The sequence below is a fragment of the Xiphophorus maculatus genome, chromosome 8 (genome assembly GCF_002775205.1).
Source record: "Xiphophorus maculatus strain JP 163 A chromosome 8, X_maculatus-5.0-male, whole genome shotgun sequence".
In the NCBI taxonomy this organism is placed as follows: Eukaryota; Metazoa; Chordata; class Actinopteri; order Cyprinodontiformes; family Poeciliidae; genus Xiphophorus; species Xiphophorus maculatus.
This window is the reverse complement of record NC_036450.1, coordinates 24,146,876-24,160,273: the sequence shown is the minus strand read 5'-3', so window position 1 is coordinate 24,160,273 and position 13,398 is coordinate 24,146,876. Positions and strand designations below refer to the sequence as shown.

Here is a 13,398-nt window from a genome sequence, read left to right as displayed (position 1 = left end):
TGTAGAATCAAACATGGAGAACCAACATCTAATCGGATCAGATCAAGAATCCAGAGAAACCCCAATTAGTTTATAAATTACCGACTACTTATTCTATTTCATATTAAACATGGGGAACCAATATGCAGTTCTATACTTTTACCTTTTTTCTGATGTTTTGTTTGTGTTTCCTTCTAAATCATGTAAAGAACTTTGAACTGCCTTGTTGCTGAAAATGTGCTATAAAGATAAAATGACCTGTTGGTATCCAGGCAGTCACTGTTAAATCACTGGGATCCCTTCAGTCTGTTTCCTCGGCTCTTATTGGGATAGTTCTGGGTGTTCGAAGTAGTTTGGTTGTTCTGTGAGGTCACCATTGGTAACCATAGTACAGCGGTGTCAAACTCATTTTCATTTTGGGCCAAATCGAGATCATGAAGGTTCTTAAAGGGCCGGTTGTGCCAGAATGTTTTAATAAAACCTGTTAAATAATTTTATTGAACATCTTTTCAGTCCCTCCAGGATTTTGTGATACTTTTTGTAATTTTTTTATTTTTTAAATATAAATCAAAGTGTTTGTGGTACTAATTTGGAAATATTTGCGATATTTATTTATGACGGTAAATGCGACTTTTTATTACTCGCTGTATGGATCACGGACTGTAATCTGACATCTGATAAGGCTGAGGCGGCTGTTTAATACAAGTAAGAAAGTTTTTGACAATTTTTGAGAAAAATCCGCAAAAATCTCCCAATTATGTATTAGTGCAAAAAAAGTGCAGCGATTTGTTGATTTTACGTGAATTTCCACAATAATTCTCAGGAAACTGGAGGAACAGATTGATATAATTTGGCAGTAAACAGATAAAATCTACGTTGATTTGATAACATAATATTTAGAGGGCCACATAACCAGCTATGGCGGGCCGTATTTGGCCCCCGGGCCTCGAGTTTGACACATGCAATAGTAGATCGATGTATCTCTGTGATTTTGTGGGAAAAGCAAGTGGGTCCTTTAAGGTGGTGGAGGCTAACAAGCTAGTGAGACCTGCGCTGCATCAGTCCTGATTCAGGCTAACACTCCTAGCATGTATTTCTTTTTCATAAAGTTCATAGTGAGGTGACATGTTGAGGGCCAGTATCTGAGCTAACCTTTTAACCTTTAACCTTTGTTTAGCATAAGTCCAGATTAGTTGGTCGTGGAAGCTAAAGCTAGTGGCTTACCACAGAGGAGCTAAGGTGAAAGCCACAGTATTGTAGCATCCTGCAGTACATGAGAGAATGAAAAGGGGATATTTCCAAATGACTCTTGAACATTTTCTTTACATCAGTTCTGTTTTGGTCTCCTGTTCGCCTCTGTAGGTTATGAGACATGAGAACTCGAGCATTTTGGAGCTGGACGGTAAAGAAGTGTCTGAGTTCACGCCCTCCAAACCTCGGGAGAAATGGGCTCGCAAGAGGACGCACGTAAAAATACGAGTGAGCGTGTTTTAATTTGTTTCCTCAAAGCAATGCTTGTGAAAGAAAAAAAAAATAGCTGCAGACTCAGATTTGAGCTCTTTGAAGGACTTTTTTCATTTTTATAAAATGTTTTATTAAAATAAATGCCCTCAAACGAGCGATCATTTGTCCTTTTCACGTTTTGCACTTGTGACGGTCAAAGGAGCGTGTTTCACGCTGAACACGGCCGTCTAACTCAAACCGATTCTCTTGTTTTCGTCGCTTCCGCAGAACGTGACGGCTAACCACCGCGTGAACGACGCCGTCTTCACGGAGGACGGAGCGCAGACAGTGACGGGACGCTTCATGTACGGACCTCTGGACATGGTCACTCTCACCGGGGAAAAGGTGAGACGTTGGACTGAGGAGCGGAGGAGGCGACGAATCGCCGTGAAACCAGTTAACGCCACAGTGAGACACTGAAGCTTTTTCATCCTTTCTTCCTTCTGCAGATCGACATCCACATCATGACCCAGCCTCCGTCTGGGGAGTGGGTCTACTTTGACACGGAGCTCACCAACAGCAGCGGACGCGTCTCTTACGTCATCCCAGCTAAGAAGCGACTGGGCATCGGGGTGTATCCTGTCAAAATGGTGGTCAGGTGTGTGAACTCACAACTCCCAGGCGCTGTGGAAAAAAGCATTTCTGAAGCGTTTGAGTTCATCAATTTATTTAATCAAGTTAAATCAGGTTATAATTAATTGATTGTATTTTATTTGAAAACTATATATCCACAAAAAAGCAACATTTTCAGTTCAAAAACCTTCACTGCTAAATTATTGGATAGTGATAAATGACCTCAACAAACAAAAATGTGTATAATTGTTTTTATTTTTATTTAGGTTTTTTTAGCCATCAGATTGGTGCAGAGTGCCTGTATGCCCAGTCCGCTTGTGACGTGGGAAAAATGTCTTCAAATAAATGGAAGTTTTTCAGTCACACCAAGAGATTATTGATTTAAAACAAGCTCCTAAGGTTTGCTGAAAAGTTACTTTTTAGTAAGTTTTGTTTTACTTCAAGCGTAATATGAGATTTCCACTAATCACTGGACCAAAAATCCTTTTTGCAGTGTCCAGAAATTGAAAGCTTTTGTATTACAAATATAATCTTTGTGTGATATATCAGGTTGTGATGCGTCGTTAAAAAATCTTAAATTTATGTATCTAAAAATAAGGTCTTATATTACCTTGGATTAATTTTTAAAAAAGTAAGTCAGCCTTGAATATGTTAACCTCAGGTCTTAAATTTTGTCATGTCAGAACTGTTTAATCGTTTTTCTTGCTCCTGTCGGGATAAAGTTTGAATCGTGTGTAGACACATCTTGCGCTTTGCAACTTGAGGCTAGTTGCTAATATACCTTTGCTAACTAGCTAGCTAGCGTTTATGGGTAAGTGTAAATTTGTGGCTTTTTCTTCACTGGCTCACTTCTGCTGCCAATCCATGTGACACTAGGTGGATTCTCCGCTAAACTAAGAAAATATAATTAAAACAACAGGATCCCCCACAGCCATTTTAACATTACAAGGTCTGAAAAAGTCTTAAATTTGACTCTCTGCATATGTATATATTTGGAAAAATATATGTCTAAAGCATGCCAGTGTGATTGTGGCAAGAAAATAAGTTTTCATGTATCCCAGTTGGATCTTCTAACTCTTGCTGGTATCTGCTTCTTTTCCCTGCTGTGTCTCTAACAGAGGTGATCACACGTTTGCAGACAGTTATCTCACCGTCGTACCCAAAGGGACAGAATTTGTCGTTTTCAGCATCGACGGCTCGTTTGCTGCCAGCGTGTCTATAATGGGAAGCGACCCCAAGGTTCGGGCCGGAGCCGTGGATGTGGTGAGGTACGGATAAACGGTCCAACAACCGGCAGGCTGTCGGGCCGTCCGGATCCGCTCACCGCTTCTGCTTCTGCTTCCGTCCAGGTACTGGCAGGACCTGGGCTACCTGATCGTGTACGTGACGGGTCGGCCCGACATGCAGAAGCAGCGTGTGGTGGCCTGGCTCTCCCAGCACAACTTCCCTCACGGCGTGGTGTCCTTCTGCGACGGCCTCGTTCACGACCCGCTCAGACACAAGGCCAACTTCCTCAAATGTCTCATCAGCGAGGTGAGGGAGGCAGAAATCCACAGAGCTCGCTTTTCTGTCGTTCCCTCCGCACTTTGTTCCCTCACCCTGTCGCTCTCATTCCGTACCAATGCACACGCTCCCACCAAGCCCAGCAGGTTAACAGTTTTCACCTATTTTTACATCATGTCGAAGTTGTCCAAGCTTCAGAAATAAACTATCCACAGCTAATTTAGCAATCGATTAATCGTCAACTGGAGTATTCAGATTTTAAAGAAGGCAATTTGGTAAAAGGATGACACACAACGGTAGTGTTTTAATCTCACCCAGTTCATATTGTAAAATAAAATCCAATTATTAATCAGTTAGTCTAAAATGTAACCAACAGGTTTTAGCCCTACACTGTAATGATGTTCAATAAAGCAGAAAAAGCTCTATTTTTTTTCACTAAAGGGACGTTTTTATTGCCTTTTAAGTACATACCATATTTTTCTGACCATAAGCCGCTACTTTTTTCCCCACGCTTTGCTTATGGCCCGGTGCGGCTTTTCTGTGGATTTTTCTTCAACCACCAGGGGGGGCTCTTTAGCAGGAAGTGAATCATTGGAAGTCAAAATTGGAAATCAAAGAAGAAAGAGCTAATTGTCATTTAGAACAAGCAGATGCCAGCAGCAGGCACAATGTTCATATGAACATGAAGAAGTTCATATGAACATGAAGAAGTTCATATGATGTCGCTTTTAAGTTGAGGAGTTTGGACCTGGGAGTCCAGGAGGGAAATAGAGCCGCTTCACGTATTAAGCTCAGCCTGAACAAACCATGGTTCGGCGTTGGAGACGCAGGGCTGCGTCCTTAATAGCAGATGTATTCAGAATGCTGCGTCCTTGTGGAAAACCGAGAACGGCGGAGTTTTCCAGTTTAAAAAAAGAAACAAACTTTGCGGGTGCGGCTTATAGTGAGGTGTGGCTGGATAGTCCGGAAAATACGGTAAAATGTTTAATTTTCTAATTTATAAAACGTACTGAGTTTGTTTCTTTTCATCTTTTAGTGTGTTTCTCATATTGCACAAAAAATGATTTAAACAGAAATGGGTAAAATGTGCCAGTTTGTTTTCTTTTTTTTAATCTGATTAATCGTCAAAAATAATCAATTAATTATCAGAATTATCTTGAACTGAAATGATCGTTAGTTAGTTGAGTCCTATTTTATACCGAACTGTATTTCAGATTAATATTCAAAAAAGCTTATGAACACAATTTGGCTATTTATTTGTTGCCTGTCAGTCCATAACACTGACCTCTAACATGCATCCACTTTCCAAAATCATTAATTCAACAATAACAGTGAAAGAACAGGAACAGATGTAAACACACAGCACTAAATGTTCAGCAGCCTGTCAGCTTTTTATTTCATCGAAATCTAATTGAAAATCTTTGACCTGAAAATGTTAGCAGACACTCACCGTCCGATGTGAGTTTACAAAGAAGAACGTAAAAAATAACAAACCTCAAAATACTTGAAGTCTGAATCCTTTAAACATGGCAACATGTGTAACACAGAGTGGAGGCTATTTGCTTGGCAGTTTTAGCCACAAGTCTAGTTAGTTTGCGCTTTGTTAACTAAACACATGTATAAGTTCTTTTCTGCGTCCTGTAAATGCGCCAAACGCTTACCTTAAAACTTGCTCTCACTTGTCGGCTCAGGCCCACATGAGGATCTTTGCTGCCTACGGCTCCACCAAGGACATCTCCGTGTACTCGTCCGTCGGCCTGCCCCCGTCTCAGATCTACATCGTAGGAAGACCAACGAAGAAGATGCAGCACCAGTGCCAGGTACGGAACAAACCCGACTTATTGACGCACTGCAGGAGCGACCAGCGGGAAACTCCGAGCATCAGTGTTTAAGTTAGTGGTAAAGTAACGGTGCGACATGTAGTAATAATAAAACTAGGGGTCAAAATGGAATAAAACATAAATAAAGCAGCATTATGTATGTTTAGCAGTCCTGCTACATTGCATAATCACATTTTATACTGCTCATTAGAAAATGCGGAGGTGATTCTTTATTTTAGAAATGATAATGTAATAATGTATGTAATGAAGGATCACAAAGTGTTTGTGTTTATCTGAGTCATTGTGCTTCTAATAACCATAATGTTGTAGATCCAATACGCATTTAAATGGAAACTTTGATCAATAATTGTTGAACCTTTTCATGCTCTCTGTCAGAACCGTTCAAAACGACTTCAAGGGCACACAGTATGACATAATCCAGCTTTAATGGTATTTTATTACATTTTAAAGCCTGATTTCATTCCATTATTACATATCGTGGCGCTAAATACTTTAAAGTCAATGTTTTACTTGAGGGGGGGGAATCTTGTAAAAAAAAACAAAACTTTATTTGATAAGCATTTAGAAATCCTTCCAGAGTTGAGTCAGCAGCATGTTTCAGCAACAAGACACTTCAAAGTTCTAAAATGTGACACAATTAATCAATGTTCCAGCAAATGAGTGTTTTAGTCTGGATTAAAAGGAAGTCAGTGTTTCAGCAGCTTTTCAGTCTTCTGGGAGTTTGGTTCTGGTTCTGGTTGCAGAGGCTGAACTAAAAGCTGATAGATCCTGAATCTTAAGGGAAAAACGCTAATAAAAACATAAAACTCTTTAATAACCCAGGAGGAAAACTTATCATCCTCTGAGTTTGTATTTCAGTATTTTCCCATGTTAATTTATGACGGAAATATATATATATATATATATATATATATTTTTTTTTTTTTTGAAACCCTACTGTTATGGTGAACCATTCGTTCATAAACTTGACCGTCTGACCTCTCCTGCAGTTCATCCCAGACGGCTACGCGTCCCACCTATCCCAGCTCGAGTACAACCAAAGGTCTCGGCCGGCCAAGTCCACCTCCACCCGCATGGTCCTGAGGAAGGGCAGCTTCGCCCTGGGGGCGGCCGGAGGGGACTTCCTCCGCAAGCGCAACCACATCTTCCGCACCATCTCCTCCCAGCAGCCAGGGGGCTCCGGCTCCGGCAGCCAGCCGGTACGGACCGAGCGCACGCTGAGCCAGTGCGAAGGAGAGCGTGAGCGCTCGTTCGCCACCGCAACCCAGAGGAGCATGAGCATAGCGGCGGGTTGCTGGGGCCGCGGCAACAAGGAGGGCCCCAAGTGAAGTTTACGCAAGAAGCCAAAAGTGCTCCGTGGTCTCTGGACGTGACGAAGACGGGCGGCTGAGTCGTAGGGAGGCAGAGATCAAAACGTTCTGTAGCATGATCCTCTTACCGTCAGACTTTTATAGGATGCATCATGTAAAAAGAAAATGAAATATTATAAGCCTTAAATTAATCTCGTTTAACGGGACCGCCTCCTCTCCGAAGGACTCTCCGTCCCAGCATTCACGCTCATGAGCTCAGGACTGTTTCATCCTCGATCGAACACAAGTCTGAGGCCGAGAGGTGTCTGGCTTTTCTCCTCAACTTCTGTTCCACCGTTTCTTTCGACAACGCCGCCACGGCATCAAGAGGCAAAAACACCCAGATAAATCGTAAAAAGGTTCAAATAAAACACAAAAGCAGATAGTTTTGGTTTATTTTGTACGTGAAGAGGAACACATCTTTATTGTCCCTTATATTCCCAACTATAGAAGGAAATAAAAGTTTTATCTCAAGGTATCTGTTATGAGTACCGTGCTCTAGAAACATTTTTTTTTAATTCTTTGAGTCATAAAAGTATAGCCTTAAATATGCTAAATGTCATACAGTTTATCCTGTTGGAGCCTGTTTGTTTCCTAAACACGGCAAAAACACTGAATCTTACCAATTAAGTATCTTAGTACACTTGAAATAAGACTAAATAACGTAAATATAACATTTTAGCAAGGTAAATAAGCTTGTTATAAGTCAATAATTTTTGCATATAAATAAAAAACACTAGTTCCACTGGAAGATTCTTCTTAAACATTTAGTGAAAAAATCACTAAATGTTTAATTAGCATGATGAAGCTAAATAATTAGGTAAATATTTAGCTTCCTCTTGCTAATTACATACTTAGGAAGCTAAATATTTAGTGACAAACTACTTCAGAAAGAGTTAGCACACTCAAAATTAAGTTAGCTAACTAGATGTAGTTTGCAGCTAAATTTTGTTTTAATTGAAAATAAGCTACCAATGAACATTTATTTCATTTGGTAATGTGTAGCCGTTGCTAGTGAAGATTGGATAGAAAATGCTGGAAAACTTGTAGAGCTTGTATTGCTAAAACACAGTTAGCGTATCCAGTTAGCAACAATTAGCAAATCCGATTTTTGGAACATGATTAAAATCTGATCCAGTTCTGAGATAAAATACATCAAAAATCAAACCAAAACTCTGCTTTTCTACACACTAAAAGAAAGAAAAGTTTTATTTGGAAGTTTGGTTAATGGACTGTCGTATCTAGTCCAAGTTCCAGAACAGGATTGTTTGTCGTCATTAGTTGTTTTTTTTGTTTGTTTGTTTCAGTACACATTACAGGAGAGTGTAGTTTTTGTTACGCCCTTTTCCTTTCAGCGTGGCCTCTTGGCCACTGAAGGCCTTAAAATCCCACAAGACACTGACTCTACAGCGAGAACAGGAAGCAGAAAAACAGGGCATGCAGCATTAAAGCACCAACTGAACTCTGTACAGTCCACAGCAACTATCCCTTTATAATCATCTGCTTGCAATACCTCGGACCCACCTGCTGGCGGCGCTCTGGGAGTCAGATGGCGCTTCCAAGCTTTGTGCTCTTTTTGCGTTTCCACATTATGGACTCAGTGTTGCTGATTGAGGACAACGGCTTGTGAAGCAGGAATTTCACGTAGTTTTTGTTGCGCCAAAATGGCCGAAGAATGCGTGGAAACGTTTCAGCCTGAATGTTTCGTGGTGCGTTCAGGGGTGAATGTTGAGGTTGGGAGAGTACGCCTTGCACTTCTCCTAAGCCCAAGACGACGTGTTATGGGTTTTGCTGCTTTTCTTCTACTAAACTGTAGATTTTCATGCAAAATGGACTTTGGAAAAGAAGACATGTCATGTCTGATCCAGGAAGCCAGAGTGGATAAAACGGATGATGAGTTCAAGGAAGGCTCTGTAGATTATTAGGTTTTAGGACAACAGTCAGGTGCCTGAATGGAGACTGAAATCAGCTCCGTTCAGGACAGATGTTCATCTTGCTTTAAAAGTTAAAAATGTCCTGAGCACAACGTGTGCTTCCATTTTAAGTGATGGAGGGGAAATGCCTCAGTGGTAACTATGATTTTAACTAATATACTACAGGTTATGGTTTATTAAATATATTTCACAATATTAAGTTACTCATTTAGTTTGCAAACAGCATTATTTAAGCTAAAAAGCAACAGCCAGCTAAAAATATTTATGATGGCATGTAAGCTACCACTATTATGTTGACATGAAGTAACGCTCCATTCAGAATGAAAAATCCTACGTAAAAGCTCAAATTAGCCGAACTGCTAATGCTAGCTAAAATGCTCTCAATAGCAAGTGGGCTATCACCAACATGTTAACTAACATTAACTCACTCCATTCAGTGTATTAGGTTTAGCTTTTAAATGAAAATGTGCTGAAATGCTACGTTATTAAAGAGGGCTAGCACTAGCAAGGTGATCTACAGTAGCTTACTCTGTTCAACATGCAGGAACCCATGTCGGCAATGATAGCAACATGACAGTGTTACCTAACACGTTGGCTAACATTAGCTTAATCCACTCAGTAAATCAAAATGGGCTAAAAAGCTAATGTTTGCTTCAATGCTATTATTATTATGTTGGCTTACACTAGGATGTTGTGTAAACTTAACTTTGTCCATTCAGTAAGTTAACTTTGGTTTTGAAGTAGAAATTGGGTAAAAGTGTAATCTTGTTAAATGCTATTGTAATCATGTTGACTTATGCTAGCATGTAGGATAACATTGACTTAATCCATTAAGTAAGGTAGGTAGCTTTAATTTTTAGGTCAAAATTAGCTAAATAGTTAATGTTAGCAAAAATGCTATTATTTTCTTGTTGGCTTGCTGTTTCTTTTAGATGAAATATTCAGTTACTTAAAAATTAAATTAGCCAGATGTAGCCATAGCTTTTTAACAACTTGTTTCAGTCTCTTCAATGTTTCATAATTTAATGTATCAATTTCTGTTTCACTGTTTTTGAGCGCTACTGGTAATGACCCTTTAAAATATTTCCTTTTCACCCTCGCTTAGACTGGAAGCGCATTCAAGACACAAGTGTTTAAAAATGAGCACTTGACTGTATTTCAGTTCAATTCATATAATCTGGATTGGATTAGATTAGCTGACTGAACAGCCCTTCCTTCCAGCCTGTGGGAGGTTTTGGAAGCTCTGTCTGTTTCCACTCTGTGTGACCAACGATGTCTTCATCAAACGACAAAAGCCAAAATCATTCTCTAATACTGTAGTGAATCAACTATTTAACCTCATTGTTTCTTTTTGCACTAGGTTACAAGAGAGTGTGTAATAGTTGTTGTTTGTCACTGTTTTTGACGCCTCCGTAGTGAAAATCCCCCGTTGATTTCTGCCAGGACGGGAATCTTACTGTGTGTGTTTTTGGGAAGAAAGGAAAACGATGTCAGTATAATGAACGTGCCAAACTGTGGCTGCAGATGAAAACACAAAGATTCAGACCAAGATTTTTTAAAATACTGCTCAGCGCAACCAAAATCAGACGGCATCTTTAAGGTATTCACGTGGTTAATCTTTTCCGGTCCTCAGGACTACATTTCCCATAATGCTTTCAAAGTACAGCTCCAGAAGTTTACATACCCTCATGATGAATTTAGGGCTTGTAATCATTTAACGGAACCATTTTCTTCCCCAGGATTGGATTATCACACAAAATCTGTTGTAAAATAGATTGTTGAAATCTATTTTACAAACTTTTAATGTCTGCATTTTCATTCCAGAGTGTATATGGATATGCAATTTCAGCCGAATGTGTACATGAGCACATAAAAAAAAAACATGACACAATATATAACTAAAACTATCTTTATTACAATTGGTGGCTTTTTCTTGCAAACTATTTGAAGATTTTTTAAATTAATTAAAAATAGCATTTATTAAAAACTTAATTGGAAAAAAATTACGCTAACTACTTTATATTTATAATAGTCACATAGTGACCATTCATTGATGCATTGAATTGTTAATTGATATAATTCTCAGGCAGATATATAATAATTTCAGCGACAGAGCAGTAATTTTAGACCAGTTGTTCTGTCAAGACATTCGCCAGTAAGATTTGTAGAAGAACAAATCAGAAAACAACATGAGCTTCTTAATGATGTGGATTAGGCCGGTTATCAATGTCACAGTGTTGCAAAGTTTCAAATAACAAAAATAAATACATTTTCAGGACGCACCATTGGTATTGGTCAATATTAGTCTTTTTTTTTTTTAGCATATCGGTATCGGCCCAATTGGCTGATACTATTAATATCAGCTGATATTTTACTATATTGGTCCGATAAATAAAACTGGCCTGATATTGACAACCGATGTTTATTGCTATCTTTTTCAGGACGGGAAGATGTTGGTCATTTGTATTTGTTTGGCCAAGTGATGCAGGATTAAGAGTTTGACTGAAGCAGAGAAGTAGTGATAAAGTCAGCAGTGTGCTTGTTGTTCTTTTTTCCCCCCAAGGTGTCAAAAGGGTAGTTAAATACATTTATAATATATATAAAATTGGTAAATATTAATTATCAGCAATATTAACGTCGGCATCGGCCCAAATTGTCAAATCAGTGCAATCGTATAAATTACTGAAACCTTTCATGCTGTGAGAATCTCATACTGGGCCATGCCTAATGTAGCTCCGTTCCACAGATCTACTCTGTTTACCTCTACATTTCATTAACCCGGACTGATAATGAACCTTTGTTCTGCCACACATTTCAGATTTCTGGACCCAAACCAAATAATTCCCCCTTGGCTGCTGAGTCGGATCAGAGTGTTCGTTCATAATGGATGTGTCTGTGTAAATACTGTAAAGATGTACATGTAGAACCTCAGCGGCTGAGAGTTATTTATTTTAGTTAAGGATCATGATGTTGTTCTGGAAGTTTCAGGTAAAAATATATTTGAAATATGTAGCATTTTTTTTCTGTCCGTTTGGCTCCCATTAAGGCAGCGGAGCCCGGAAGGTGTCAGATTTTTTTTTTCCTGTGCATCGCTCTTGTTCTGGTTCCACCAGAGGTCAAAGTTTACCACGACACAAGCTACTGGACCAACCGGACACACCACCTGCACACAACTCTTTGTATTCAAACCTGCTGTTGGCCTGTGTTGCATCTCCAGCATTTTATAGGATTTCATGAAACAGTTTTTCAACCTGGAGTGTTTTACAGAAAACCTTTGACTTATAACCACAGACTGCTTTTACCAGTCACAAGTACGTGCATAGAAACCCAGAGAACTGTTTAACAATCTGCTGCATGTCCTCTGTCAAATTGGAACCACTTAATAACAATATTATTATTAATAATACAGCAATCATGTTGTTCAACATTTCTCCATTCCTCAATAAAATATAGATATGGGGGAAAAAAAAAACTGTGTCGCTTTTGGATGAAATTGACATTCGATATTTTGTGCTTCCACTCAGATTTGTTGTTTGTAAAAGAGTTAAAATGTGCTTTACTTAGCGATCAAGGAGCAGTTTGGGCTTTTGAATAAAACTGCTCACGTTGTTCAATCAAACAGGAGGCACAAACCAAGAGATTGTTTGCTTTCACAAACCTGTTCAAAGATTTCTCCAGCATTTTATAAAGCAAACATAATTATTATTTTAGCAAGAAAATCTGTCCATGTGTGGCATTTTACCTTCGATGGGAACAACTTGAACAGCTAATAGTTTATTAGCTCCCACACATTAAAAGGCATTTTACATAAAGTAAAAAAAAAACACACAACAAACAAGAAGAAGTCTTTTTTTTATTATTATTATTTTTGGCAAAAGAAAAACTTGTTTTCAGAAATGTCCTGCAGGTAGCGTCTTTGATTACAGCGCCCCCTTTAGCTTACCGGTAGGTAAGGTCAGTTTAGTTTCAGTCAATCCTGTTTACACACCGTGTAAAGACAAAGACAGCGGTTCCTTTTCCACGCTGAGATGAGGGGGAGAGCAGGAAGGAAATCCTCCACATATTGCACAAAATGGCAAAACGCAGTTTATAAAATTGGCCCAAAACAAACAGCTTGACAGTAATAGTAGTAAAGATAAGCTATGATTGACCATATAAAAAATTCTCTCAAAAGGAAAAACGTATTCACATTTAATTGCTCTTGAACGTAGCACTTGTGACGTATGCACACAAATCTTATGGAGGGCCGAATTGGAATTAATTAGCCGCTTCCCAGCGACACAGGATCGTCAAATAACCGGGATAAAGAGGGAAACTTGCCGTTTATAAATGACCAATAGGCGCCACCTTGCGTTCAAAAAGTATATCGCAGCCAGTGACACTAAACAAACACCAAATGGCGATTAATTTGTAACTCCGCCCCCTGGAGCTAAATCAGACCTTTTAAGTCGAGCACTGATCTACGATAGTTTTACAGCAGACAGAAAATTTGTGCCATATTAATTTCTACATAAAGTTTATTGTTTCCTTTATATAGGCATATTAATAAATAAGATTATGTGATTCAATGAGGCTGCTTAAAAATTATTTAAAGCAGCTTTTAAGCACACTTTTTAAATTTGTCGTTCTGATGTAATATTCTAATCTTAAATGTGTATGAAATTAGCTGTAAGCAGAAATTGATCACAATTAACTTACAGACTAATGAGGGACTTC

The 13,398-nt window shown here is 39.0% G+C and overlaps 1 protein-coding gene across 7 annotated transcripts in view; it reads left to right on the top strand.

Annotated features, from left to right (window-relative positions):
• LOC102218421 (membrane-associated phosphatidylinositol transfer protein 2-like) overlaps positions 1-10,965 on the top strand; it is a 69,302-nt gene extending 58,337 nt beyond the window's left edge. For 6 of the 7 annotated variants that reach the window (XM_023338309.1, XM_023338310.1, XM_023338311.1 and 3 more), the window contains 7 exons: positions 1,342-1,458; positions 1,711-1,827; positions 1,932-2,080; positions 3,174-3,323; positions 3,405-3,588; positions 5,250-5,378; positions 6,389-10,965. In XM_023338309.1, the coding sequence (XP_023194077.1) occupies positions 1,342-1,458; positions 1,711-1,827; positions 1,932-2,080; positions 3,174-3,323; positions 3,405-3,588; positions 5,250-5,378; positions 6,389-6,727 (1,185 nt within the window). In that variant the 3' untranslated portion in view covers positions 6,728-10,965. The remainder of the gene's footprint in view (positions 1-1,341; positions 1,459-1,710; positions 1,828-1,931; positions 2,081-3,173; positions 3,324-3,404; positions 3,589-5,249; positions 5,379-6,388) is intronic. The other variant, XR_002753160.1, reaches the window with a different exon arrangement.
• Positions 10,966-13,398: the final 2,433 nt, after the last annotated feature.